The sequence below is a fragment of the Opisthocomus hoazin genome, chromosome 6 (genome assembly GCF_030867145.1).
Source record: "Opisthocomus hoazin isolate bOpiHoa1 chromosome 6, bOpiHoa1.hap1, whole genome shotgun sequence".
In the NCBI taxonomy this organism is placed as follows: domain Eukaryota; kingdom Metazoa; phylum Chordata; class Aves; order Opisthocomiformes; family Opisthocomidae; genus Opisthocomus; species Opisthocomus hoazin.
The window spans coordinates 6,434,559-6,462,143 of NC_134419.1; the positions used below are offsets into that span (position 1 = coordinate 6,434,559).

The window sequence follows — 27,585 nt, forward strand, 5'->3', positions numbered from 1 at the left end:
AAAAGCTGGCTGTTTGAGGGTACGTCACAATGTGCACAGAAAGAAATGGCCTTGCGCTAGCCCAAGCAAACAAAACAGGATTTAGATGTTCTTAAGAGAACCTGCAATTATCTATTGAAATTTAGGGAGTTCAACACCTTCGGTAAGTTTTGAGTGTTTAGTTTTTAGTGTCCAGAGAAGAAAATTCAGCAGGTCCACATGGTGACACTCAGTCCTGTTTTAGGATGAAGACCAATTCATAGTTTTCCCACTGCATTACCTATCCTTGAGTGACTCTCCTGAAACAAGAGTGCTGACCACAACAGATCAAAAGTCGCTTCCTTACGGTATATTAGACTTCAATTCCCACGACTCTGAACGAGCAGGTTTCACCCATCCCTGTATTTGGTTCTCTCTACCCTGATACGGGGACTTGTGAGCAGTCCCTTGTGTACATACACACACACAGAGAACAGAGAGCACTTTATCACCCACCAGCAGAGAAAGACTTCGCCTGCCACAGCTTAAATAACAGCATATGGAGAACAAGATGACTTGGGGCACTAAAGAAATCGGAGCAAATACGAGAGGCAAGATTTCCAGTTTTTAATAACTAGAAGGAATTAAAACAATAGTTTGTTGGTTAAATTTGTTCACACAATCATTCTGAACTGTGTTTCTTTTGGAGGAAAAAAAGCCTTTAAAAGGAGTATTTTGCTTATAACCTGATTTTATTTACAAAATTCATTTCAAGTTTTTTTCATGTTTTACGGTAAGAACAAGCACCACATTTAAATCATGAGTGAGGTACGGAGCTCTGAGTGAGCCGCTGTTAAACAGCAGAGGCATTAGGTAGCACCTATACTCCGGGGCATTTTGATTTTCACCCCAGGGCTTTAGGAAATGCCCACAGTCGCAGGGCGACTGAGCCTTTGGAATGGTGGATAGCAAGGTATGGAAACCCATTTTACATCCGACCCTGGAATGCAGCAGAGGCAAATCACCCAGCCTGGCAAAACAGCTAGCTCTTGCCACAGGCAGGGCCGAGCTGCAGCCCACGTGGCTGATTTAGGGTTAACTAGAGTTTGCAGTTATCCACCAGGAATCTGCTCCCAATTACCCTGAATTCCCCGTACTTCCTACCAGCACAGCACAGAGCTGCTCCTTTCTGTTATTCAGCTGATGACACCTGAAGATCCACACCAGGGATGGAGCTAAACTGAGGTATGACAAATGGGCAGAAGCGAGAAATGGGTGAGTCAGAGATGGCTTTGTAGCAGGAAAATACACGGCAGAGTAGAAGAAACTTTTCTTGCAACAAGCCCACGCGGACTTCCACCAGGTGAGATTTACAGCACCACTTTCATCATTAGTAGTTCTTGTCTTCAGCAGCCCCGCTCATAGCGTGGTGCCAAGAGAGTCACGTTGTCAGCGCTTCTGCGCTCCCCCCACGACAGAGAGGGCTCCCTGCTCCACAGAGACGTAGGCACATGAAGTTCTCCCCCAGGTTCAAGCACGACACCTCACTTTTTATGGCTCTGTACAAACGCGGGGACAGTGAGCGTGCCAGTCTTGACTTCTGCTCGGATTTCAGGTTTGTGCTTTAACGAGAAGACAAGAGCTCGCACCATTCTGCGATACGGTGCGCTAATGAGACGGGAAGAGAGATGAAAAGCTTCTCGCTCAATATTTTCAGCCAGTGGGTGATCCATCTGAAAACAGCAAAGTATAAAATTAGATCTTTACATTTAATAAGGAGACGGATTGAAATTGGAGTTTGGTGCTTTTCAGCGTTTCCTCATTAATCAGCTGAGATTCAAGGAAATCTACTTCTTCTCACAAGTATAACAGGAAGAGCAATTTAATTCCACCCTAGCAATTAAAGAACAAGGCAACATGGTCAGTAGCAGGGAACGTATCCACATCTCCAGCTGGGTGGCCGTACTTTGCCATCACAACAGGAAACTAATCTGCAAGTAACTTTGAGTATCAAGCTCCACTGCAATTATAAGCTGCGTTGTACTGTCTCCATAAAGCTCACCTTTGATCTTGCTGATATAAGCTACCTTGGACACTATTTTAAACTTGATTCCGACAGCAACTCTAAGACATGCCAAACGCTTGGCAACTCTGCCTGGTACTATAAAGGGAAATGCGGGCTCTCTGTGTGGAGAAGGAGGTGTAATTAAGAATGTAGAAAGGGATTTGCTAAATGTTAATTATGTAGTTATTGCTTCAACATGTGCCAAAACCTGTAATTTAGCACAGCTTAGGAAGAAAATCCCCCACCCACCAAGAAATGGTTTTCATTTCACTTCTGCCTTTTGTGATGGGGAATCTCCCATGCTTTGCATGGAAGAGATGTCCGTGTGCCAAGCAGTATTCCTCCACACCCTTTGCCCACTCTGTTCTTGCTCCCCATGACTAAATTGCCTCTCTGCTGGGCAGCACTAGAAGCCCCTCCGATCCATTCAGCCCCACCTTTCTTTTTGTCAGCCTCTCAGGTGTCCCTGCTCCCCATTTGCTGTACCTCTGTGCCTCCCCTGCCTACATACGCTGCTCGTCTGCTGCTGTAAGCTCCGCCGACACACACAGTGCTAGCTGCAAGCTAGAAGGGTACTTTTCCTTGCTGTGCTTCCAGGTGAGTCCTGTTCAGAGGCAATTCAGCTTTACCCAGTACGACTCCTTTTAGGGTGGTACCACAGCCTTTAGGTCCCACAGGTTCAGACTTTACTACCAGCCTTATCACTGTGTGTAGATGTGCTTTCCAAGAACTAAGCCTGACCTGGCGCCCTGGCAAAGGCGAGCTCCCACCTTTCTCAGGCATTCCCACAGCAAACCATCCTTTTGTGGTGCCTCAGTCCAGCTGGACTGGAAGTTGGGGAGGTTGTTCTCACAGCTAGCAAATACACAGCTTTGAAACTCTTGAGTGCTTATCACTTGACTTGCCATTTAAAGGATAATTAATGAATAAATTAAAAAGGGTAATTATTATGGCATTTCATAGACCAAGCAAACTACTCATTAAGCCTTACAGCAAAGCCTTGTTCATTTACTTAAAGATACCTGAGGGATCTGGCATTTATCACCACTTTATATACTGTCAACCTTGTCTCTCTGTTTTTGCAATAGATTTAAATTTACAAATGTTTAATTACTTAAATGTGAAACACCCAAAAGGTCCCAGTGTTGCTTCCACAGCTGTTAAGTAGTAGGAAAAACTTTATGTTCTGTTAACTTCCTCCTCCTCTTGTAGCCCAAGTGCAGTAGATACACAATTACTCTGCTGACTGGTTATGTAAATGAGAGACCTCACTTACAATTAGCACGTTTACTTGGTTAACAACCCCCCTCCCCCAAAAAAATCTACCTTGAAAACAAAGCTACTTATAAACAGGGGCATGCAGAGAATAATTGAAAACAGGAACAGATCATCTGGTTCTGTCCCCACTCTGCAGGCAGGACCAGCTTTACAGCAGCTACGGCTGAAAGAGGTTTGTTTAACTTGTTCTTCCGAGAAGGAACTCTTTGAGCCAAAGACAAATGGATCTGAATGCTACCTCTAGATCCAGGGCTTCACAAAGCAGCTTCCGCGCGTTCTTTCTGAAAGCCTCGGTCTTGGGATCGCTCCTGACCTCTATTGAGGGTTTGTTTGAATGGTCTCTGATGAAAGTTCGCCACTCCGTGTAAATATCTTTGGCGAGGCTGGCCACATCGTGATCTGAATGTTTGCGCATCTTATTCACTGTGTGACCTGGAAAACAGTAACAGCTCCTTCAGCTTCGGGAGGTGGACAAAATATCATGGACACCAGTCAAATCACACTGGTGCTAAAGCAGCCACACACATTTTTAATTCAGGCAGTGTCAGCAAAACAACCAGAGCATTGACACAAATATAAATATAAAATTACTGGGAATGAAGCCTGAAGTTCTCACTCCTTGACTTCTGCAGTGATTTCTGCCTGAGCAATTAGCAAGGAATTGACCTCTACATGTGAAAATTACCTTACTGAGTGACCAAGGTGTGGAGCGACACTCGTGTAACACAGGGCTACGCTGATTTTCTACACAGATACCAGACTGGGTGAAAGCTTGTGAGATTAGCCTACAAAGAATGCTGGCTTTAAACTGAAAACCCCTTTACGGAAGCAGACGTCGGTGGTGATGACCACAGCATTTTATAACATGCAAACAACACAGCGACTCCGAGCAGAATCCTTCCAACCGACAGCGCCTGCCACTGCAAGAGGCTCTCCTCTGCGAGGAGACAAAGGGGACCTTCTTCTCGTGGGGTGTCTCTCCCTGACCACTCGCGCGGTTGGCCAGGAGATGTCACTGTTAGGCTTCGGCGGCTCTTCCAGCCCGGCCGGGTTCAGGCAGGCACTGGGAAAAATCTCGGGAAAAGCCTGAATAAGCTGAACGCGGCAAACGAAACGGCAATTCAGAAGTATGGGGAGAGGGGCAGATCGCCTCTCCTTTTCTTAGGCAAGGGAGGCTCTCTGAATTGAGATCCAGCTGCTCTGACGGCAAACCAAGGCCAGCACGACTGTCCCTCACGCCGGGATGCTCTCCAAAGATGAAAGGCAGGGACCATGTGGTCTCACATCATCCCTCCCCCAGGTCCTATGGAAAAGAGCCAGGCATCGGGCTGCGTCATTCGCATGTTGCTGCCCATCTGCCAGGGATTTCTCAGTGTGAAGATGCGGTAAGCAGTTCTGGGCCAATCTGAGGGGAATTTCTCCCACGTTCAGAGGATTCAGGCAGGTCAAATAGATAAGCCATGTCTCGGATGGCAAGAGAGCACTCTGCCATGCCCCTGACAGAGAGCAGGAGAAAAAATAAGACACAGAGGTGCCCAAGAAGAGCTCTTCCAAAAATCTGACCACAGATGGGGTGATGCAGTATTTGGTAACAAACAGGGAAGCTGGGAGGAATTAGCCAGCAGGTCGAGGGAGGTTCTCCTCTCCCTCTACTCTGCCCTAGTAAGGCCCCATCTGGAGCACTGTGTCCAGTTCTGGGCTCCCCACTTCAAGAAAGATGAGGAGCTACTGGAGAGAGTCCGGCGGAGGGCTACGAGGATGATGAGGGGACTGGAGCATCTGTCCTATGAGGAAAGGCTGAGGGAGCTGGGCTTGTTCAGCCTGGAGAAGAGAAGGCTGAGAGGGGACCTTATAAATGCCTACAAATATCTGCAGGGTGGGTGTCAGGAGGATGGGGCCAGACTCTTTTCAGTGGTGCCCAGAGACAGGACAAGGGGCAACAGGCACAAACTGAGGCACAGGAAGTTCCAGCTGAGCATGAGGAAGAACTTCTTCCCTCTGAGGGTGACGGAGCACTGGCACAGGCTGCCCAGGGAAGTTGTGGACTCTCCTTCTCTGGAGATATTCAAGACCTGCCTGGACAAGGTCCTGTGCAGCCTGCTGTAGGTGACCCTGCTTCGGCAGAGGGGTTGGACTAGATGACTCACACAGGTTCCCTTCCAACCCCTACCATTCTGTGATTCTGTGACTTTTTCAGTCCAAGCTCTGAAAACAGCACACTGGATGTCAACCACTTTTTACTGCCAGCTACTCTCATTTCCTAAAAAGCTTGCAAGCTAGTCTCTTTTGTACTGACAAGCCAAGCACACACAAGACAGCCTAATATTCACAGCCTAGATCAGACAAGACGTACCTATTTTTGTTGAAAGTAACACTTGCTTGGAAGGTATTTTCTTCTTCAGCTCCTCCAAAGCTTCGATCAGATTCTCTTTCGGTTGCCCAGGAAGCTCAAGCATAGACTTCCATCGTTTTATGTCTTCCACAACCACAACTCTCTGCAAAAGAGAAAAGCTATTAGGAAGCAGAACATTCTTCTTATAAATAAGGACACTGGCTTCATCTTAGCTAATGGGGCTGTTATCAACACATGAATTATTGATTATGGCATGAACCAGAGCACAGAATACGTGATAGCCTGGAATGATGGGTACTTGCTTGTCATCAGCAGCTGCTGCAAATCAAGACTGAAGTAACTAGAAAGCAAAGCAAAATGCTTCACGTTGGTTTGCCAAACTTAGGGCATGTAACAGCAAATGTCTGCTAGAAGGGAAGTGTTTTGAATTTAAGGAGCCCGTTACATAAATGTCTTTTAATAGGAAAAGGGATTAAGAGGAAGGCAGCTAATCAGCAGCCTGGTAGAATCTGGATCCTGCTCAGATTGGCTTTAAATTTAAAATAACGCCAGCAGGGAAAGAAACAAAGCATTAGGGAACATGAATGCAAACTCAAGTATACTGGATACTTGCAGTGTTTTTCACTCTGCTTTTGCCACAGACCTTGACAGAACAGGCTGCAAACAGTGCCAGTCTCGTATTTCGGACATGAGGCATCTTGCGAAGGTTCAGCAGTGGTCAGACAGCTGGGGTGCCTTCTGCACCACTGTTTCGCTTTCTGCCTTACATTAATAAGCTCTTTGGTGTGGTAAATGTTTTTCTGTTGTGTTTCCACAGCTCTTGCGCAGGCCTTGCACGGGACCACCACGCAACCAACTGCGGGGCTCTCCTCACTGGGGAGAGAAGCGAAACGGCTGGCAACACCGCAGCTTGGGCTGTCACCCGGCTGTACTCAAGCTGTGTGCCCAGCCTGACCCCACGCCACACCAAACGCTCAGGCAGGAGCCACGTTATAATCCGTCTGGGTTCAGGAAACCCCTCTGAACGCAGCGGAGCCTTCCTAACCTCGCATCCCCACTCTCCGTGAATCACACAATCACAGAATGGTAGGGGTTGGAAGGGACCTCTGTGGGTTGTCCAGTCCAACCCCCCTGCCGAAGCAGGGTCACCTACAGCAGGCTGCACAGGACCTTGTCCAGGCAGGTCTTGAATATCTCCAGAGAAGGAGACTCCACAACCTCCCTGGGCAACCTGTTCCAGGGCTCCATCACCCTCAGAGAGAAGTTCTTCCTCATGTTCAGATGGAGCTTTCTATGCTTCGGTTTGTGCCCGTTGCCCCTTATCCTGTTGCCGGGCACCACTGAAAAGAGTCTGGCCCCATGCTCCTGACACCCACCCTTCAGATATTTATAAGCATTTCTAAGGTCCCCTCGCAGCCTTCTCCAGGCTGAATAAGCCCAGCTCCCTCAGCATTTCCTCATAGGACAGATGCTCCAGTCCCCTCATCATCCTTGTAGCCCTCCGCCGGACTCTCTCCAGTAGCTCCTCATCTTTCTTGAACTGGGGAGCCCAGAACTGGACACAGTACTCCAGATGGGGCCTCACCAGGGCAGAGTAGAGGGGAAGGAGAACCTCCCTCGACCTGCTGGCCACACTCCTCTTAATGCACCCCAGGATCCCATTGGCTCTCTTAGCAGCCAGGGCACACTGCTGGCTCATGGTCAACCTGTCATCCACCAGCGCACCCAGGTCCCTCTCCGCAGAGCTGCTCTCCAGCAGGTCTGCCCCAAGCCTGTACTGGTGCATGGGGTTGTTCCTCCCCAGGCGCAGGACCCTGCACTTGCCCTGGTTGAACCTCATCAGGTGAGGGCTGCCGCCCCGACGATCTCGGCGAAGAACCGGACCGACGGGGTGCTTCGCGGGCCGGTCCCCACCCCCACGCTGCCCAGCTCCGCGTAGAAGCCCGGCGAAGGCCCTGACGCCGCTCCGCCCGCCCGAGGCGCCTCAGAGGAGCCGCCGCCAACCCCGCACGCAGCGCAAGGCCCGGCCCCTGCCCCGGCGCTGCGGGGGAAAGGCCTCCCCTCAGGCCCGGGCGAGCCGCGCCGCCCCTCCCGCTCCCCGCCGGTGACCTGCCTTGAGGGACTCGAGGGTGGCCTGCCGGTAGGCGCGGGGGGCCGGCCCGGCGCGCCGGGAGCTCTCCGGGCAGCGGGCCCTGCGCACCACGAACCGCTCCATCCGCCCGCGCGCCCTCCCGGAAGTGCGCGCCCCCTCCCCCTTTCCCCCGTGTAGTTCCCGCCGGAGCTGGGGCCTTATGGGATGGCTGCGGCCGTCGCGCGACGCAGACTACATCTCCCAGTAGGCACCGCGCTCGGGAGGGAGGGGGGCGGGAGGTAATCTCGCGAGAGTTCCGCGGCGCACGCAGCCGCCGGCGGGGGCCTGAGGGAGGAGGAAGATGGCGCGGCGGCGGAGTGGCTTCCTCTGTCTGCCTCTCGCCCTGGTGCTTCTGGCCAGCGGCAGCGCTCGGGCAGCCGGGCCGCTGCCCGCCGCCTCGTCCGAGGCCTTTGACTCCGTGCTGGGCAACACGGCGTCGTGTCACCGCGCCTGCCAGCTGACCTACTCCTTGCACACCTACCCCAAGGTACGGGCGGGCCCTGCCTCACAGCTCCCCGCGGCGGGGCGGGCCCCTTCCCGGGCTCGGCCCCGTTCCCCTTCTCCTTTCCCCGGCAGTCGTGCTGCGGGGCTGGCTTGCAGCGCGGCCCCGGCCTCCCCGGCACGGCCGGGCCCTGGCCTGGCCCCTCTCCCCCCTCAGGCCCTTTCGCTGCGGGGTGACAGGAGGGGGTTTCCTCGGGCAGGAGCCCTTTTGGCGGCCTGTCCCCGGGCGAGTTCTCTCAGGCAGTGCTGGACGTGTCCTTCAGTAATCTTAAAGATGAAGGAGGCTCATGCTCGCAGTGCTCAGGTGCAGCCTGCCACTGTTCTTCGACGGCAAGGCTCATCTGGCTTAAATCTTCATCCCCTCAAAGCAGGGAATGCAATGGCTTCTCTAAAAATAGATGCTTCGTTTTGAAAATAGATGGTTAGGTTGCAGCTTGCCAAATAAACGCCACTTTATAGCTTTGCTAGGGCTGGGTACTTTTGTGGGTTTGGGGCGATATTCTGCTTTTTTTTCTCCTATTCCTGAAGAAGCAGCTCTAATTTGATTCGGGCTGCTCCATATTTTTGGGCACTAAAACAGTGCCGTGTCAGTGACAGGCTGGAGATCCTGAGTCAGGGTGCCAGTGTGGCACTTGGATGTTGAAGGGTGAAGCGTAAATTATGATGAGTCAGAACCTTCAACCTGTGTTTTGATTCGCTTGCGTGGAATTTTTTTCATCTTGTGATAAGATCTGACATAGTGTCTAACGGGAATCTAGTTTCGTGCTCCAGAGTTTGCTCTTGGTTCCCGCTTTGTACAGCTGTGAACTACTGGCTTGAATTTGGAAATTCTAGTGCCAAAAATCTCATCGTTCCTCATTCTTTCTTGGCAACGTACTTCATTATCAGCTGCAGCTATGGAGCAGGTTGAACTTGTAAGCGGTGGGAGCTCTTACCCCATCTTTGAGATTTCACAGGAGGGCAGCGGGCAAATGGAAGCAGTGACAATGTTAGTAATAGGGCTTTGTCTGCTTTCATGTGGAGCTTAAATCAGATTTTGTGACTAGTGGATACTGGCATCCCCACAGAGAGAAGTAACAGGGAGCTGTGTGGAATACGAGTAAACTGTATATACATCTGGAATACAAGTAAACTGCAAATACATCTGTACTTGTGGCATGTTTTGGTGCCTACATGTGGTGATAGTGAGGAGAAAGAACTAAACCTGAGAAATTACGACTAAACAGTATCCTGATACGTTTCCATACTGTTTTGGAGCAGTGCTCTTATTTCTGTTACAGGACTCTTTCAAGTTCAGGGAACGCTGATATTTCTGTGATTGTTACTGTACTTTTGAATTTTTTTGTGTATTGTTGGAGCTGTCAAATAATACATCCGTCTCTTCCTTTACATTTAGTTTTTGTTCTGTTTGTCACAAAACTACCACTTGAATTTGAAGGGAACTGGTTTAGTTGTTATTGGAAAACAAGACAAGCTTCAATAAGACTTTCATGGAAGACTGCCATGAAAATCTGTCTGCTAAAGCTAATGCTGCCTAGATATCAAACTACAAATGTGTTTTCTGTAACAGCATAACTATCTTGCATTTGAAGGGAACTGGTTTAGTTGCCATTGGAAAACAAGACAAGCTTCAGTAAGACTTTCATGGAAGACTGCAATAGAAATCTGTCTGCTAAAGCTAATGCTGCCTAGATATCAAACTACAAATGTGTTTTCTGTAACAGCATAACTATCTTAGTCATCTTGTCAGTGTTGTTAGAGTTAAGTTTTAATTTATGTACACAGTTTTCTATTTTTGTGCCTGTAAAGCACGTGAACTTGTGTTTTGAGAGACAAACAATGGCCAATTCAGTTATAACAGGTTATACAGCAAGGTGTGGCGTGTTTGGTTTTTGTTAAATCAATTCGGAGTCCGTTTCCCACCTGTACAGCAACTGGCTGCAGTCATTTGAGTGCTTACCTAGTTAGTGGTTTTGATGGGTCTGATTCGTGATGGGGTGTGATTGTAAGCAGGAGCGCTCACCTGATAGAGGCTGTCTTCAGTTCTGCAATGTGGGGAGCGCTGTGTGTGGAACATGCTTGTCCATCCCTTTGGTGTTGCAGACAGAAGAAGTGCTAGGTGTAGGTTTTCTGTAATTTTTATACCTGCAATGAGGAAGCACTTTTCCCCTTCAGTTCAATAAAATAAATAAAAATGTGTGTTTGCAGAACTGATTTGGCAAGTAAGCAGTTAACCAGGGCACTGGTATAGTACCTCAGAAGATAATCTCTTATTTTGACAATTCTGTTGTAGTTCTGATTAGAGTCTGGTAGGGAACGTTGTAATGTGTCAATAAAATATGTCAAAATTAGTCTGTTTTTGTCCTCTCTTGTTGAGTTCTACAGTTTAAGTTCTGAGATGGAAGACTGTTCTTTGTAGGGTTAAACATAGGCAAATCTTTTGCAGCAGTATTTCTTGTTTTTAAACTCAACACTTAAAAAAAATGCAGTGCAATTTTGCTTGTGAGTTGTAGGACTGGAATTACAAAACAGAATTTGCTGTTCCAGGTCTGCCCCCCCACCGAATGAAGAGCTCTATTTGAAATAAATGAATAGGTATGTTAGTGCTAAAGAGCTGTAGCTTGGTTTTATTTCAGATCATCCAGAGTGTCACGGTTTCTAGGCCTAGCGGAGGGAAGGAGGATGATGCTCCCGTGGGTGGCTTTTTATAGCACTTCCAAAAAAAGAAATCTATTTGTTTTCTGACGATTTATTCTTGAATGGAGGGATGCAAGTCTTCTCTTGTGCCTCCCCAGGAAGAGGAGCTGTACGCGTGCCAGCGAGGCTGCAGACTGTTTTCCATTTGTCAGTTTGTGGACGATGGCATTGATTTGAATCGAACCAAACTGGAATGCGACTCTGGTAAGACTTCAGTACTCCTTCAGCATCCTGTAATGTGGGGACTTTACAGAGGGAAGAGCAGGAACGTCTGAAAGGGTGGTGTTAAATTGGTGGTGTTACTTCAGTTGCTTTCTGGTTTTGTTTAACAATTTCTTGAGGTTTATGTACAGGATATAAAACAAGCATCTTAAAGAAACGTTGTCTGTTCTCTACGAGTTTCTTCTTACCTGAATCTTAGTGTTCTGTTCTCCTGAATTTCTTAAGTGTCATTGGTCTCTGTAAATAAATCAGTAATACTTCATTTTACTATAAATAGTTTGTCATAGAAAACACAAAATGGCTGAGGAAAGAAAGTCCAGTCAAATTAACACTTTTCCTTTAGCAATTCTATGCGACAATCAGTCCCATTTACGATTCCTGACAAACTTGTGTATAAAAGCGAATTGTTCAGGCAGAGTAAGAACACAGATCTTAATGTGCTGTCTGCCTTGCTACTTGTAGTCTAGGCTACGCCCTGAGGTTTACGTACAGCTAAACTCTTGGGAATGAGGTACGTGTTTTGTTTGAAATAGGACACTGAATGCTGGTGACTAATTCTCTCAGATTATCTGTGGTAGAGCAAAAATTTCACAGCGAAGATGAAATATGTGTACTGTAGGCCAATGAATAGTGGCTTTGGAATTGTATAGAACTTTCATCCGATAATGCTGAGGCAGCTGATTCACGGTTTTATTCAGAGATGAAGTGGGACATAACCACCCAAAGCAGGAAAGGTAGGAGCTCCCATCTGCATAAGTCGGCACTCCGCGGAGGCTTTTATCCGCTCAGTAGCTCACAAAACAGGAGGGCTAGTGGCTGGCTCAGAGAGCTGGTGGAAGGTATGCAAGTAGAAAGCCTGACACGCAAAGATGCTAATGTGATACAAAACTGCATTAAATACTCTAGAAATGGGCTAATGCTCTAGTCTGTCATACACTCTGTATAGCTGTGATACAGCATGTCAGTCTACTTGTCAAACCACGCATGAGAGAGTGCCATGTAAAAGGGTAATGTGGCAATAGACCACATGTAGAGGTAATTGAACAGTTGCTTACTTTCTGGTTTAGCTCTCCTTTCTGAGGCTGTTGTCTTTTGCTGGCTTATGTTCTATAAGCTGTTACACTGGTTGGTGCCCTGACTAAGTATTCTGTGCTTGGCAAGGTACATCTTGGCTGATCTGCTCAGTTCTGGCTGCTGATGCTTCTTTATGCCTGCAAACACTAGTGTGGTGGCAGTTTTACTGTGGAATTGCTGTTCAGGTGCTATGAGCTGAATACTCAAATGTTTAGCTGCTGATGCCATGCTTCCTGCCAGCTTCTTAGCCTTTATGGTGGTTGATTTGTTCCTGTGGAAAACTGGGAGAGCTACTGTCGTCTGTTTTGCTGCTTGGTTTGATTCTTTAGTTCGGGTAGTACTGCAGCATTGTCCACCTACGCTTTAGAGTTTTGGGGAGGAGCTATGCCCATGTATTGCCTGCCTGATTTCTCCGTGAGCAGGATAATCTAAATTACTCTCTCTGAATAATTTAGATTTCTTGGTCTTTATGATCTCTAGTGAACCATTAATAGAAGCTATTTGTAAAACAAAGAGTTATTCCATAATACTTTCAATGCAGTTTCTGTACTCCACACACTAGCAGGAAAATGGTCCTTTGGTTTTGCTGTGATACCATGACTTCTGTTGTTACCTCGTAGGGATTTAATGGACTGATGGTCCCTCTGTTCTTTTTAGGATTCCACCTCTATTCTCTGAGGTAAAAATTCATGGTTTACACGGTATGTAGAAGAAACACTGAAGTCCTAGTGGGAGGGTCAGTGAAAACTTGTGTCCCTGAGTCTGACCAGGGTAACATTTCTGATCAGTTGATCTGATTGCATTCAGATTTCAGCTACCTCATCTGTCCAAGCTCTGATTCCTTAACGTTCATTAGACCTCAGAGCAAATGCTCCCTTGAAGCGACTGCCATATCTTTCCCTGCAAATGGGATTGTCAGTCCTTTAACTGCTGCTTTGTTTCTGATCCAACTTATACTGAAAATGTTTTCTTAACTAAAATGCAGAGTTTATCTTCTCATTTGGGGAACTTCTTCCTTGCAGCCTGTACTGAAGCATACTCCCAATCTGATGAACAATATGCTTGCCATCTTGGATGCCAGAACCAATTGCCATTTGCTGAGTTAAGGCAAGAGCAAGTAAGTAGATGACATGTTTTTCAAATACCACCTACTTGTTTTCTGTTCAGTGTGTCTTCTCTTTTTTAAATTTCTTCAAATGGAAGATAAATCTTCCTAAGGGCTGAAATCTAGGCATGGGGCGAGGGGTGAGCCAGACATGACTTCTGTCCTTTTCATAGAAAAACAAATGGAAAAGCAGTTAATGTTGTGCTTGCAGTTAATGTCCCTGATGCCAAGAATTCATCTCCTCTTTCCTCTGACACTGGTGAGGTCATTCTGGAGTGACATGATGGATTCAGCTCAGAGCTTCATAACATCCTCATGGACTTTCTACCTTCAAGCAGATGATGGCAAAATTGTCATATTCCAGGTGCTTGCCTTTTTCGTTGAGATTAAGGTGTTCTGGCTGCTAAATGTTTAACTGTGCTCCTTCCAGTCACAGAAAAGACTGTGGAGCACTGTCAGAAGTGGATTTTTCATAGTATTTCACTATCTTTAGGGCCAGTGCAGGGGAAAAAGAAAAAATAAAATCAAACTTCTGTGAATGGTGCATGTCTTACGGTTAACTTCTGTATCAGGTCTGAAAATCTAAATGATAAAGATCCGTGGAAGCCTGCTAGCAGGATCTCCTAACTCCTTGTTTTGTTTTAGTCAAAGCCAGAAGTACAGTATGTTCCACAGCTTGATCAGGAAAATGGAGATACAAGAGGATCCTTGTCGCTGAGTAAGACAGCCTGTAAGTTGTGCTTTGTGCTTCGGAAGAGCAAATGCAAATGTTCCCTGTTATGCAAGAAAAAAAAAAAAAAAGTTGCAGGTGGTACATAAAAGCAAACTTTTAGAAAGCTGAAATAAAATTGTTTGCCGTGTAGGCAGTGCTGTGTATGCTAAGCACAGTCTGTGGTAGAAACCCAGCTCTGCTGGAAATAGAAACATGCAGGCTAGGGCTGTTTTGAAATCTTCCATTTGTGCTCTCTGTATAAACAAACCGTATGGCATTTGGGTCTTCTCTTCTGCTGCTTTCCTGACCACTCTTTCTGCGGTTGTATTTCAGCGGACCTACGTCCAGGAAGTTCACAGACGTACCGAGGACTTTTTGAAGAGCGAGAAAATGACAGCTTTTTCAAGTGTCTTTCCATGTATGTGTATTCCAGAATGCCTGTACCTAGTGAGCAGGGTGATGGCCTTTTGTGTTTGTATAGGGACACGGTTGCAAGACCTCAAAGTGCTGCAAGTCTGTTAGGTTCAGGATGCGTAGCAGTTAAAATTGTGTGTCTGACTGTTATTGCTGCTTTTCTGTGCTGGCCCCATGTTATTTGCAGGCTATTCTGCCAGCTTTGATTCTCCTTTCCATTTCAGTCAGACATCATATTGGTAATTTCCTACCCTGTTTTTCCAGTGTGTTCTGTGAACTGTTTAATCAGTCCTGTGTTTTGCCTGTTCTTTAGCTCTGGATGTGTTTCAGGGCAAAGCACTTGTTTTATATTTTGTTTTGGGATTGTCTCATATGAAAGACACTGTTGTATCTCATTCCCAGGCTGAAAACACTCTTTCCCTTACTCTGATTACTTTTCCTCCTTAAAAGATTACACATGAAGGATCAGTGAATTGCACTCCGAATGTCGACAGAAAAATCTGGTTTTAAGACTGTAAATGGGAGGATGCTTAGGGCCCAATAAACAGAACCCAGCAAGTCTTTTGTGTCTTTCAGATCAGATACTAAATAGATATTAGAGTACCCAGGAGTCTGAAGTGGCCCGTGTAGCTGGAAGAGCTAGAGGCTAATGAATCAGCAGGAAATGCAGTCAAAACTGAGCCAAACTTTTTAGAGGATGCATTGTCTTGCGTTCAGTGTATGAAATCTAGTAACATTCTTTTCATTTCAGAAATTCCAGTTGGATTTTAACCACTACGCTTGTCCTGTCAGTGTTGGTGCTGCTCTGGATTTGTTGCGCAACTGTAGCTACAGCTGTAGAGCAATATGTTCCATCTGAGGTAACGCTATTTTATAACTTGGAATATTTTGAGTTTATTCATTATGTTGCTTCTGTGTTACAGCTGTGTAGAGACCAAGAAACGTTTGGGGGAGGTTCAGCTAGAAAGAGCTTTTTTATTTTGCAAACGTGGTTAGCAAACCAATTTAGTTGTTGCAGTGATGATTTTATAGCTGAGCAATTCTTGCTTATTCCTGTGGGTGATAGGTGCTCTCAGCCTTACTCGGGCAGCCCAGATATGAGGCCTTTTGGTTTGTAGCACTTTCCTCTTGACAACCTTCAGCTTACTCTTAACAAATGGAGGCTGCTTCTAATTCCTCTGGGAGTAAAGCTATACTGAGAGCTGGATGGTGTAGGTGGAACCCGGTGTGGGTGTAATCCAGGAGGACCAGTAGCGAGAACAGGAGTGACCACGTATTCCCGGTGAGCACAGAGGGTCTGAGCGGAGAGGGCTGGCTGAGCTAGCATCCCCAGCAACTCCTGAAATAAGCAGTCTCACAGTCTTTGCGAACGGAGGGAGCTGTTACACGAGCACTGTATCTGCTGTTGTTCTGGCAGATTTAATCCGTTTCTTTTGGGCTCAGATCTAGTTCCAGCCATGAATTTCAGATGTTACGGAAGGCCTGGGTTAACTTGTGTTAAAGGGCTGCAGCAGTCAGAACCGCGGATGTAGCTGCGTAATGACATGCATTGCATTCACAGTATGGAGAGTCTTTGTCTGAAAGTAAATTGTTTAAATATTTCAGAAGCTGAGCATCTATGGAGATTTGGAATACATGAATGAACAAAAACTGAACAGATACCCATCCTCTGCACTTGTTGTGGTTAGATGCAAGACTGAGGAGCATGAAGAAGCAGGACCTCTTCCTACAAAAGTCAATCTGGCTCAATCAGCAATTTAAATAAGTCTCCATTGGATCCAATAGACTAATTCTAACAGAGCTAGGAACTCCTGATTGTTTGTGGTGGTTCTTCAGACAAGAAGCTTAGCAGCCAGTCTTTAAATGCAAATAAAGTTACAGAATCAACAAATGTCATGGGATTTTGTTTTCAACTAGTAGTGAACATTCAGACATCTTGAATTTATGTTTTTTCCAGGCATAATCACTTCTCACTGGTGTTTGCTATGTGTCCTTTTGCTTACAGAAGCGGTAAGCAGGCTTTCCATTCTTCTGCCTTGACACTTTCAAACTTATCTGGGTGTTCTAGGATGTAATGTGTACATTCAGAGTTAGCTTTGTAAAGGTATAAGAAATTTTAAGTAGGCAAGAGATGCCTTTTTAGTGTTGCACTTTCTGTTGTAGTTAAGAGAAAATATTATAAAATTATCTGCTGAATTTTTGTACTTGTTAATGTCCATGCACAAAGAACCCGTGTCTCCAAAAACAGAAATATATTTTTTCTACAGTGTGGCGGTATCCGAGGTGGAAAGCGTCTGTGAGGTGCTGTAGGCTATAACTCCGTTTGTGAAAGATGGAAACTTTGTGACAACTTAGGGACCTACCCCTTCACACACATGACATAACATGGTCAATTATTTTGTCAGACTTTAGCCTTTGAGTCTTAAATTGCTTGTAAAGTTAGCGCCTGTGTTTTCGGAAGAAATTCTACTTTCTGTTCTTGATTGACTGTTCTAGTCTTGTAACTTCATTTACAGAAACAAGTTGATTCCTGGGAGATGAGAACAGACAAATAAAATTGACTGTACAGAAAATGTTGACTACACAACTTTTTGCTATGCTGTTATCGACGATGATACTCGGTATGAATGCCTGCCTGTGGCATTCCCTCATGGGCAGCGTGGCCTGGTCTTGCTGCACGACTCGCTAACACAACCACAACAAACAGCATCTCGCAGATTTCCAGTTTTTTCTTGCGGTGCTCTCTGAGGAGATTGCTGTGTGCTATATCCCATAGCACTGACAGGTTGGGGATGTGTGTGGTTTATTTTAAGGTCTCTGTGAGGGTTTGAAAGCTGAATAGGATTTATGATCTCCAACTCATCATCGCATTCTGTTGATTATGCAGAACTCCACTGAAAGTTTAAAAAAAAAAAAACGAAACAAAACCCAACAGCTCTTCAGGTTTTGAATTCTAGTGAGAACTGAAGAGGTTCGGGAGGGTACAGCAGTGTTCCCTCGCTGTTCAGACTGGTTCAGTAGCCGTTCCTGATTTGGCTGTAACGCTGAAGGTTGTGTAACTGCAGATGACAGAGCCTTTCAGGGGCAATTAAGCAGGAATGTGCATTAAGTGGTCTGTGCAGTGCTGCTGCAAACCCTGGCCTAGAAGCCCTCGAGCGGGTTTCCTGTCAATGAGGTTTAAGAGCATTAGGAGATGTTTGTTTTAAGGAGGCTGCTATGAACGTGCAGAAATTGTAGTTTGAAATCTTAAATTAGGGGTACCTCTTCATGCGAAGTTGTTCTTCAGTGGGACAATATCGTAGCCCAGAAATCTGGGTGCCAGCAGCCGCTGGTGAGTGCCATTGTGTGTAGGTGGCATCACTGCAAAGGCCTCCAGCGTGGCTGTTGGGAAACTTGGCGGTCTGATGTTTTCGAGATGTTTCTGGTCACATGGTGCAAACCTCCGCATGCAGCCCCGGTGCCCTGCCGCGTGCCAGCGTTCCACTTCGAGCAGTATCAGACGCGATTTGTGCAACGGGTGTTTGAATTTGTTTGTAAATATGGGCTTTACATTGGTGATTGCTGCCTGTCTTCTCAGCACTGTGTCTCGTCTGGGGTTGCTGTTCCAGAAGAGACTTTAGCAATCCCAGTTTTTCTAACTGGATTACTGACATGGACATGTTTTCAATTCTGTTAAAATGGTTTCCATGGCCATTATATATAGTTGCAGAGGCAGTGTTCCAACTGCATGAAACTGTGGCTATTTGCCACGTACAGCACAACCGCTGTTATGTTGATGACTTGGTTTCACAGAACTTACTCTTCCAAAACGTTTGACTTCACTGCTTGCGTTCCTGGGTTTGAGTGAATCCAACAGCTTCAGCTTGCGTTGGGCGCTGTATCTGCCTGCGGCGAAGGGAGAGGACCCGGCACAGGCCTTGTGCGTTTGGTCTCCTGTGGGCTGCTGAGTGGCATTTCAGCTGAGCGGAGTCAGGGATTCCCTAATGCGCTGCTGGGTTGCGGGAACCTCGGTGGCAACCTGGCGCCTGGCACTGCGGCTTCCAGGGCAAGCCAGGGGCTGAAGAATTTGTGGTGGGCTCATAAGCTCTTCTCAAAGTACCTTCCCGCAGTAAAATCAGGTGCTAGCTAGGCTCCAGTAATTGAACTGTTTCTCGAGATTTCTAATCTAAATGGACTAGTTTAAGTTGTCTTCGCGTTTAACTTTGCAAAGTGGCTTGTCCTACTCATGTTTTGTTAAATGTTTGACTGTCGTTGTCAGAGGCTGCAGTTGGGTTTGATCTCTGCCCAAAACCACTGCTTAAATGAAGGGCCTTGAATTACTGAAATTGCAGGAGGAAAGCATTTTGTATTCTGTGCAGGCACGTGTTCAGCTGAACTTGCGTCGGATCTTTGGAGGGAATCATCTTGACACAAAGAAGGCAACCCTCTCAAGCGTGCGTGATTCATTGCTGGCAGCAATAGCCATGGTACGTTTGGGGGGACCTGGGGGTTTTTTAGGTGCTAGAATTAACAAGAAGGCTCCTGTCATACCGGCTATCTTCATCTGTGTTCCCTCTTCAGCTCCTCTGATCTTTGGCAAAGATTTTTATTTTTTTTTTTACTTCCGAAGGGCTTGCCTGTGTTCGTTACCTCATCCTGATGAACTCGTTTTTCTGAACTATAAGGAGTATTTGATATGGGGTAACAGCTCTCAAATCCAACTGCCTGGTTGGTTACAGCTGAGCTTGGTATCTTGGTGTGGGAAGTAGATGGTGATGGATGTCAGGTCTTAGGGGGCATTGGCCTCTCAGAGTGGGTTTACTCTGTATTTTAAACCCCTCCATCGCAGATTGTTTTGTGGGCTCTGCACAGCTACCCTCCCTGACCTGGCTCTGACGTGGGACTCTTGGCAAACTCACAATCACCTCATAAGCTTTCTGAAGGCACACAACAGTCCTGCTGTTTCAAGTCTGCTTAGAAACTAGAAGTTCCTCTGGAAAGGTAAACAGATCCAGAGGTGAAGACACGCAGGTTTTAACCCTTCGTCTGTCGTTCTTCCATGCTGCAGCAGCTGCCCAGACTTGCAGGCTGCTTGGTGGTCTCACTCAAAATCCCCCTCGGAACAAGAGAGCTCTCTCGCAGCCAGCTGAACAGTGGTGTGTTCCTGTGAGGAGCTGCTGCTTTGGACAACTTGATGGTGCCACGCTGAAGGAGGAGCTCCTGAGAGACTGGTGAGTTCTGGCTGGCCTGCGAGTGCAGGGCTGGCAGACGCCCTGGTCAGGAAGCGTCTGTTCACTCCATGTCCTCGAGCATGAGTTGTGTGGGGATGGAGAAGGAGGTAGCCGTGATTGTTCCTCCATGTTGGGCATTATTTGGTGTTTTGAATCAACTCGAGGCAACTGTCTCGGACCCAGCTTTAGGCAGTATAGCTGCCAGCTTCTCCTCTGAAGCCCTGGTGAGCTAGCTTTGCTGGTGCTTGGGGAGGAGTTGTGATCTGTGAGGTGGCAGCAACTTGGAGGCACTCGAGTCCTATGGATTGTCCTGCAAGCAAGAAGAACGCGGGCTCCTCGAGCACTTCAGGCCAGTGTTTTTTCTCGCCACAACCCCCCATAGCAAAGCTGCCTGCTCGTGGCATTTTATCCTTGGAGGTGCAGAACTCCACATTGCGTGTGCGCAGACCTGCAGCCAGTTTAGAAGGCCACAGTCTGTTCATAAGTTGGTGTTAGCTGCAGGCTGAGCTGCTAAGGCTTACTGCAGGCCTGGACATTCGAGTCCGCAAGTGAAGGAGAGGACCGTGAAGGATTTGCTGTGCCCATGCTCATTGCCCAAGCAGGGGAGCTGTTCCTGATGGGGTGTCCTGCACAGCTCCGCTGAGATCTGGTCGTCTTGCAGGAGTCGGGGCTGCTGCAAGGCCAGCGTGTCGGCTCTTGAGAAGGAAGTGGGGAGAGAGGAGACTTGTGTGAGGATGATGAGACTCTTCCCTCGAGTTTTCATCGTGGAGGGGGGTTCTTCCTGACTGACACCAGGGTAAATGCAGTTGGCACCAGCCGGAGGTGAGCATTCCTCTTCCGAACCACGGTCAGGAGTGGCGATGGGGTTCTCGGCGTCTGAAATCTCCACGTCCTTTCCGATTTGCCTAATGCCCTGTTGTGAAACCAAGATGGAGCCAGGAGGAACGAGAAGCAAACCAGAAATCCTGCTTCCGACCAGAGCACGGGCTCAGCGCTGCCTTCCCTGTCCCCTCCTGCTTGCACGCCCGGGCAGCAGCGCGCTCCTTGCTTTCCTCGCTCCGTTGGGTTTTGTATCCTGGTAACATCGCTCGAGTTAAGGCGCAGAAAACTCCCCGCGGTGCTCTGAGCTGCTGTGAGGGCTGTGGCTCTGGGAAGCATGAACAAAACTCACCCGCAGGTACAGTCCTTCGCTTCGGAGAAATCTTCCGTGCCGCTGTTTCCTAAAGCACCCGTGCTCTTGAGAGTGGTGTTTGTCTGACCTCTTTGTCGCTGGTTCCTGTCAGATTTCGAGTTGTTTCTGCTTAACCTAATTTGATTCAAAAGGAAAGTATTGATACAAAGCGCTGCCTTAGTGTTTGTTTTGCAAATGGGTAATGAAGATTTAAAAGGTGTGCTGATTGATGGCTTCACAAATTGAAGCTGGGCTGCATTTCCACCGAGGCAATTTTTACTTGTATGTAAAAAGAGAGGAAGGTACCGTATGCTCCTGGTTAGCATGGTACGAGAACTAGAAAGGCATAGCTTGCGTGGTTACTGCGTGCTGCTTCTGGAAACAGTCTTTTATTTCTTTCCTTCCAGAGAAATGGTGATGTGCCTGCTTTTGATTCAGCAAAGTCCTTCTCTGAGGAAAGAGGTAATGAATAAAATGCAGAGCTTAACATTTTTATTATTAAGGTATAAATCAATTGAAACCATCTATGTAATGTAAAATACAACCAGTATTTATGGTCTGTTGAGTCTGATTTATTTTTTGTCCCCCCCCTTCTGTGTAGTGAAACGTCCAGACTATGAAATTAATAAGCATTGTTGGCCTGGAGTTGGCAGTCTAATAGCACAGTAGCATGATCGGTAATCACAGAATGGTCGGGGTTGGAAGGGACCTCTGTGGGTCATTTAGTCCAGCCCCCCTGCCAAAGCAGGGTCACCCAGAGCAGGCTGCACAGGACCTTGTCCAGGCGGGTCTTGAATATCTCCAGAGAAGGAGACTCCACAACCTCCCTGGGCAGCCTGGGCCAGGGCTCCGTCACCCTCAGAGGGAAGAAGTTCTTCCTCATGTTCAGACGGAACTTCCTATGCCTCAGTTTGTTCCCGTTGCCCCGTCAGAAAGGCGCATGATGAGCTGGCTATAGGCTTTCTATATGTTTTAATAGCCAAACTTCAGCAAATTTTGCCCCTATTAAGAAGAAGGTGGGAGCCAACAGAATCAATAGCCAACCTGTAGGTCGGGTTGCCACACCGTTTCATTGCTGCCATTGTTTTATACTCGTGTCTGTTTGCAGCAGTTGGGCTTCCTGGTCAAAGGTGTTGTCCTGTAGACACAAACCCGCTGTAATTCCCCGCTGCTCTTTCAAGCTGCCATGTCCCGCGTTTGGTTCCTGCTCAGGCGTGACGGAGGGGGTGGTTGCTGCCGCCAGGATCCCTTTGCTGTTGAGCGAAGGCCGTGCCTTCACTTGTGTTTGTACAGTACAGCAGCTAAGTAAATAGGAAGCGCAGCGAAGACAAATTCCAACTTCTCGACCAAAGTTCTTTAAGTTCAGAAATACCAAAATGCAATTACACGTGCAGGGTTGTCTCAAGTGACCGGTTACATCTTTCTCGGATGATCACGTTAATTTTTTTTCTGTTGCTGTGGGGATACAAAGGGATGCAAGAACATCCAACGCTGGTTTAGAGACAAAGCACTGGTGCTGCAGAGCGCCGAGACGGGGGCAGCTGGTCGGCGTTGCCCTTGCGTGCGCTGCTCTCGTGTTGCCATGACTGAGTTTGGCCTTTAGCTTCCGCATTTGGTTTGATTGACGTATGTGGCTTTCTGAAAGTTGGAGTCCCTGGAAGGTCGCTGCCCTTTTTACACTGGAGATGTCTCTGGGGGGGGAACGGGCTGCTCTTTGGCCAGTTCTTACCATTTGGAGCTGATAGTTTAGCGCCGTTCTGTGGGGTTGTCAAAGTCCTGGGTGGGGCAGAAAGCCTGAAGCGCTGTAAGATGGAGTTTTACCTCTGGAGTTTTGCCGTGGGCTCTAGGAGGGCAGCTTTCCCAGCCTTACACCGACCTGCCCTGTGTTTCAGCTGCTCCCTGTGTGAACGGGGCTGGGCGGGGCCTTGGCCTTCTCCACCCTTCTACATCCGTGCGCGTTGGGTGGGCTCCGACGGAGACGCGGTGTCTGTGCCGTTCGATCCCAGTGCTCCGTAACGGCGGCACGGGCTCTTCTGCACTGCAAGCAGTGGAATTCCCTACTGGGAGGTGTTCAACATCAGGGTTGGGCTATTAAATCTCAACTATCAACCCCTAAACTCCAGCAGCCCCCCACCAGCCCCGCACGCAGAGCCCCCCGAAACACCCAGCCCCTCACCTCTCGCTCTTGCCTCCTGACAGACTGCTGCCGGCCCCGCGGCGCCTGCCCGGGCTGCACGTGGAGACGCGCGTGCCTCGCGGCCGCCGCGCTGCTCATCCTCGTCCTCGCTCTCGCCGCGGGCTTGGCGGCGGCGCTGGGACTCCTGCCCCGTGCACCGGGTTGGTATCCTAAGAGCTGCTATTTTTTCAGTAAGGGAGGCAGAAAATGATGTTGCGTGAGAAGAGCCGTCGTGTCCATCGCTGAGCGTGAAGTGGTGCTTCCTGGTGCGGGGCGGAGGAAGGAAGGGGACCTGCAGTGACCCCAGGTCGCCACGAGCTGTTCCTCAGCTCCGGCGTCCCGCTCCGTAGGGTTGTGGTAACTTTGGGTGGCACGGCCATGCTTCAGACTGCTGCTATAGTCTTCAGACTCTGCCATGAACCTACCAGAGATTAATCTTGGCCCCTGGTTATTTCCAGAACAACAAATGAATTTCTTTTCCCCCTCTCTTCCCCTTGATCTGTTCCCCATACCATGAAAATGTTGGAAAATAAAGTATTTCTGGCTTTCCCTTCAGCGAACCGCTTCTGTGCAACTGCCAATAACCGGACAGGCTTCTTGTGCAACGACGGAGCAACCTGCGTCCCGGCCAGGCGGGTCTGCGACGGAGTCGGCAACTGCGGGAATGGAGAGGACGAGCGGGACGAGTTCTGTGGTGAGTGATTTTGTTGTCACCCTCCTCCCCACGCTGGTGCTCCTGTGGTGAGACTGAGCAGCCGGCATCCCTCTAATCCTGCTCCACACTGCTGGATGCATACCAGAGCAGATAAGCCTGGGAGATCCTTTGTAGGGCAGACGCAGAGAGGCAGTGCTGCCCAAAACCCAACGGGAGTGCCGGGAATCAAAGACTCCAAGCTCCTCTGATTTTCCTAGGTTGTTTTTTTTTAAACCACGATCCAGTTTTCCTCCACTGGTTAAGCTGTATGCCTACATGGTTAAGTTATTGTCCAGTTACCCTGGAAAAAAAACTCCTTAAAGCAGAAGCGTGAGGCACCCTGACTCTGCTTCCAGCTCAGCCACGAGCACCCCTTTCCCTCTCCGACCGCAGCTTCCCCGTCTGCGGCGGCGTTCATGCCCTGACACCCCCGTGGCAGCAGCCTTCGGCAGCTGCTGACCCCGCGGAGCTGAGCAATTGCCCTGTGCGTCCGCCCTCGCAGGTGACTTGCCCCGCCGCCTGCCAGGATACCTGGTTTTCCGCTGCGGAAACCCCGCGTACTGGGTCTATGCCGATCAGAGGTGTGACGGGAGGAACGACTGCGGAGACTGCTCTGACGAGATGGGGAGCTGTAAGTCTGTCTTCTGGCTGCTGTTGGGCCAGAGGTCTTTTCTGCTGATGGATTGAAGTGGGTTGTGCAGGTGTGGTGCTCGCTGATGCTGCTGGAAATGCCTGGAGGCTGGCATCCACTGCTAAAACACAAATTCGCTGGGACAGGACGCGAGTAAGAACCGTGCAGGCTCCATCCCATCAGCTATGTTCAAGCCTGAGGGCAACCAAAGGCTCCGTGCTTTGCTTCCAGCCCCAGAAGTCGCTCCACCTCTGTGGCTTGCAGAGTGTGGAGCAGTTTCACCATGATGTGTAGCTGTAGGCAGCGGTGATCCTCCAAGCTGGCCTTTGGCTGTTGGTCAGGAGATAGGTACGTCTCTGAGTCGGGGACACTGAGGGGGCCTCAGCAGCTTCGAAGCCATCTAGATCTTCCTCTTGCTAAAACGAGCAGCAGGTTTGTTGCAAAGTCACCCCCCTGGTTTTGAACCTCAGGTGAGACCTGCTGGTGTCAGGAGCTTTATCTAAAGTAGCTTATGAAAATAAATTGTTCCTCCCTGGATGGCATGTCTGCCACAAAGGTCATTCCAATGTCACGCCCCATGGTTGTGTCCCTCAAGTTAGCATCAAGCGAGTGTCCGCTTTGGTGGGTTCACAGACTCAGGGTCGTCACCAGTGGCTTTTCAGTAGCTGCCAGGGGTGAAGGGGTGGCTACCTGCGTTATAAAAGGAGGGAAGGGGCTGGTGCAGCAGAAGCATTTCTGTTCCCTGTTTTCCGTCCCTCCCAGTGGCCGCCTGCCCCCCGTGCGGGTCGGAGTGGTGGAGCTGCAGCCCTGTGCTCTACGAGTTCTGCTCCTGCGTCCCCAGGAGGCTGTGCCGGGACGGCATCCAGCACTGCCTTGGCTGGTCCGATGAGTACGTCTGCAGACCGTGAAGTCTTGGCACCCAGCAGCGCTGGAGACTGCAGGGTACTTCCTGCATCGTCACTTTTAAGCCTCGGTGTCCTCCGGCTCTGCTACCCGCTCGGGAAGCTCCAACCGAAGCCAGCCCTCATCACCAAGTGCTTTGGGCTGGAAGGGATCTTTAGAGGACATCAGCAGTGCTCTGGCCAGCTCGCAGTGACACCGAGCAGGGAGCAGATTCTGTGCCTCCAGTCTCCAGCTGCCCACGCTGTGAGCCGGGCACCGGCTGTGGGACACCTTCACAGGTTCTCTGGTCCTGTGAGGGTGAGTCCCTTCTACGTGGGCAGAGCACCGTCTTGCAGCGTTGACTTGACAGCTCGATGGGTTCTGTGCAGGCTGCTGGAGACTGCCAGCCGCTGGCAACACGGATACTGTGTCTGGCCAAGCCTGGGTGAGGGGCTTCTCCAGCATGGACATGCTGGTGGCTTTGTGGGCAGCCAGGTCAGGGTACACTGAGGACTACCCTGAAGAGCAGGAGCTGGGTGAGGTGAGCCTTTCTAGACCTTGGGTTGGCATTTCCCTCCGACACGTGATCCTCACGGGCAGGAGGAGAAGCCCATGCTTGTGTCCAAAGCACGTCTGCAGATGGTTTCGGCAGCGGCTTTGAAGGCTCTCTGCTGATGCTCCCAGGATGATTCCTCGCTGACGCTGAGGGTGATGCCGTGGCGAGCTGCTGCACAGGCCACTGCCCACGCCCTTCTCAAACCACAAAGGCCAACGCAGAGAGTGTAACGGCAAGGAAGACTGAAGTGGGTGTTCCATGGTGTGTGGGGACAAATCACCGTGTCCCTGTGACCACAAAGCTGTCCCTGCAGGGCAGGGAACTGGCGTGTATGGCAAATGTACTTCTCCCAGGGCTGTGCAGTTCTGGAGCAGCATCTCCGCAGGCTGAGAGCAGCCGTGGGGCTGGGATAAGTTTGCACTGAAGGTGGCAGAGAAAGGAGGAAAAGAGAGTCGCTGCCTTGGAGCGGAGAGCAGCAGAGAACCAAGTGCCGCAGCTGCTCCCGGGGCGGTGCGGTATGACACGGGGTCTGTTTGCTGCTCGTCTCGTTCATCTGCCAACAGAGCCAGATCAGGCAGCCAAACCTTGAAGCAGTCCTTGGGATACAGATACGGACATGACACTGAAATTTAAGAAAGATGCAGTCTGCTCCTTTGAAAAGCTCATCTGTGTCTAAAACATCATCTCAGAGAAAAACCCACATTTACAGTGAGTGCACTTTCTTTTCTATGCCCAAAATAAACATCAGGCGATACGCTTCCCGCCACCATCCCAGGTCATATATCTTTAAAAATAAAACCCATTCAATCATTTCCTCTCTGTCCTGTGATCTGCAACTCAGGATGTCACCATGGCTTGTGTCAGCAGTGAATGTTTCTTCTAATTTGTAGCTGGGATCCAGCTGTAGATCTGAGAGATCTTTTAAAAATAGCTTTACTGTATTCTGACTCATACTTCACCTGGAATGAGATGGCAAAACTCTGCGTAACGGAACCGGTACTGTGGGAAACTTTTAAAGCTGCGTTTAATAACCTGTCCTTCTCCAGGCTTGGCTAGGGCGGATGACTTGCCTTCTCCATGCCTGCAGAACATTCCTGCAGTGCCTTCAGCACTGCAGCTCGGAGCAGAGGTTAGGAGTTTTCTGGATAAACATTTCTCACTTGCAAGCTTCCAGCCTCAATCGAAGCTTGAAATAGAGATGCACATTTTTACTGGAGAGTCACAGACATCTAGCGCTTCAACAAGGCTGAGCTGGGGTTGGTGAATACAGCCTGGCTTATTGTAGTTGCTGTTGTTCCTCTTGTTACCCCAAAGTACGTTCTGGGGCAACCACTGAGGAAGTCTTGCAGCGTTTCTAAGAGGAGCTTGAGGAGGGGTGATTCAGCGGCAGCACTGCCAGGTCAGCCCCTGCTTCCCGGGGAAGAAGAGCTTCCTTCGGATTCAGGTCGGGTTCAGCTCCGGGCTGTTTGCCTGTTCCTTGGCTTTGAAGTGCCACGAGCTCGCCGCACTGGGAGGGTGCAGGTGGGCTACGACGTTCCACCAAGGAAAGGTGGGAAAGGGGAAGCAGAATCTCATCCCTCATGATGGGAACTGGATATGGATAACAGAACAACTGTAGTTGGTGAGGACTGAACTAATAAGCTGTTAAAAAGAGTATAGAAACCTCCATGCTCAGCGTAGGGCCTGCCCAGTACGGTTGGTGAAATAATTTGTTCTGTATCAGGGATATTGGGGCAGCTGTGACTTTGTGGAGCC

At 48.8% G+C, this 27,585-nt stretch overlaps 3 protein-coding genes across 3 annotated transcripts; 2 read left to right on the forward strand and 1 right to left on the reverse strand.

Annotated features, from left to right (window-relative positions):
* Positions 1 to 622: 622 nt before the first annotated feature.
* TCEANC2 (transcription elongation factor A N-terminal and central domain containing 2) lies at positions 623 to 7,877 on the reverse strand. Its single transcript, XM_075424035.1, has 4 exons — positions 7,768 to 7,877; positions 5,655 to 5,796; positions 3,540 to 3,733; positions 623 to 1,691 (listed from the first exon to the last, which is right to left on the reverse strand). Exons 1-4 carry the CDS (start codon positions 7,867 to 7,869, stop codon positions 1,503 to 1,505), a joined length of 627 nt encoding a protein of 208 aa, XP_075280150.1. The 5' UTR covers positions 7,870 to 7,877; the 3' UTR covers positions 623 to 1,502.
* A 180-nt stretch (positions 7,878 to 8,057) lies between these two features.
* TMEM59 (transmembrane protein 59) lies at positions 8,058 to 16,401 on the forward strand. The gene is made up of 8 exons (XM_075424444.1): positions 8,058 to 8,272; positions 11,082 to 11,187; positions 13,302 to 13,396; positions 13,596 to 13,748; positions 14,030 to 14,114; positions 14,430 to 14,514; positions 15,262 to 15,370; positions 16,116 to 16,401. Exons 1-8 carry the CDS (start codon positions 8,087 to 8,089, stop codon positions 16,269 to 16,271), a joined length of 975 nt encoding a protein of 324 aa, XP_075280559.1. The 5' UTR covers positions 8,058 to 8,086; the 3' UTR covers positions 16,272 to 16,401.
* A 746-nt stretch (positions 16,402 to 17,147) lies between these two features.
* Positions 17,148 to 26,877, forward strand: LDLRAD1 (low density lipoprotein receptor class A domain containing 1). Its single transcript, XM_075424445.1, has 6 exons — positions 17,148 to 20,897; positions 21,299 to 21,353; positions 23,091 to 23,228; positions 23,624 to 23,761; positions 24,264 to 24,392; positions 25,155 to 26,877. The coding sequence occupies exons 1-6, from the start codon at positions 20,877 to 20,879 to the stop codon at positions 25,298 to 25,300; spliced, it is 627 nt and encodes a 208-aa protein (XP_075280560.1). The 5' UTR covers positions 17,148 to 20,876; the 3' UTR covers positions 25,301 to 26,877.
* Positions 26,878 to 27,585: the final 708 nt, after the last annotated feature.

Coding starts and splice junctions, on each gene's coding strand:
- TMEM59 (XM_075424444.1), top strand. CDS start 8,087: ATGGCGCGGCGGCGGAGTGGCTTCCTCTGTCTGCCTCTCGCCCTGGTG. Junction 14,515..15,261: donor TTTTTCAAGTGTCTTTCCAT/GTATGTGTATTC, acceptor TTTTCATTTCAG/AAATTCCAGTTGGATTTTAA. Junction 15,371..16,115: donor AGCAATATGTTCCATCTGAG/GTAACGCTATTT, acceptor TAAATATTTCAG/AAGCTGAGCATCTATGGAGA.
- LDLRAD1 (XM_075424445.1), top strand. CDS start 20,877: ATGAACAAAACTCACCCGCAG. Junction 20,898..21,298: donor TGAACAAAACTCACCCGCAG/GTACAGTCCTTC, acceptor CTTTCCTTCCAG/AGAAATGGTGATGTGCCTGC. Junction 21,354..23,090: donor GTCCTTCTCTGAGGAAAGAG/GTAATGAATAAA, acceptor GCCTCCTGACAG/ACTGCTGCCGGCCCCGCGGC.
- TCEANC2 (XM_075424035.1), bottom strand. CDS start 7,869: ATGGAGCGGTTCGTGGTGCGCAGGGCCCGCTGCCCGGAGAGCTCCCGG. Junction 3,734..5,654: donor GTTACTTTCAACAAAAATAG/GTACGTCTTGTC, acceptor ACTGTTTTCCAG/GTCACACAGTGAATAAGATG. Junction 1,692..3,539: donor GTGAAGCCCTGGATCTAGAG/GTAGCATTCAGA, acceptor TGCTGTTTTCAG/ATGGATCACCCACTGGCTGA.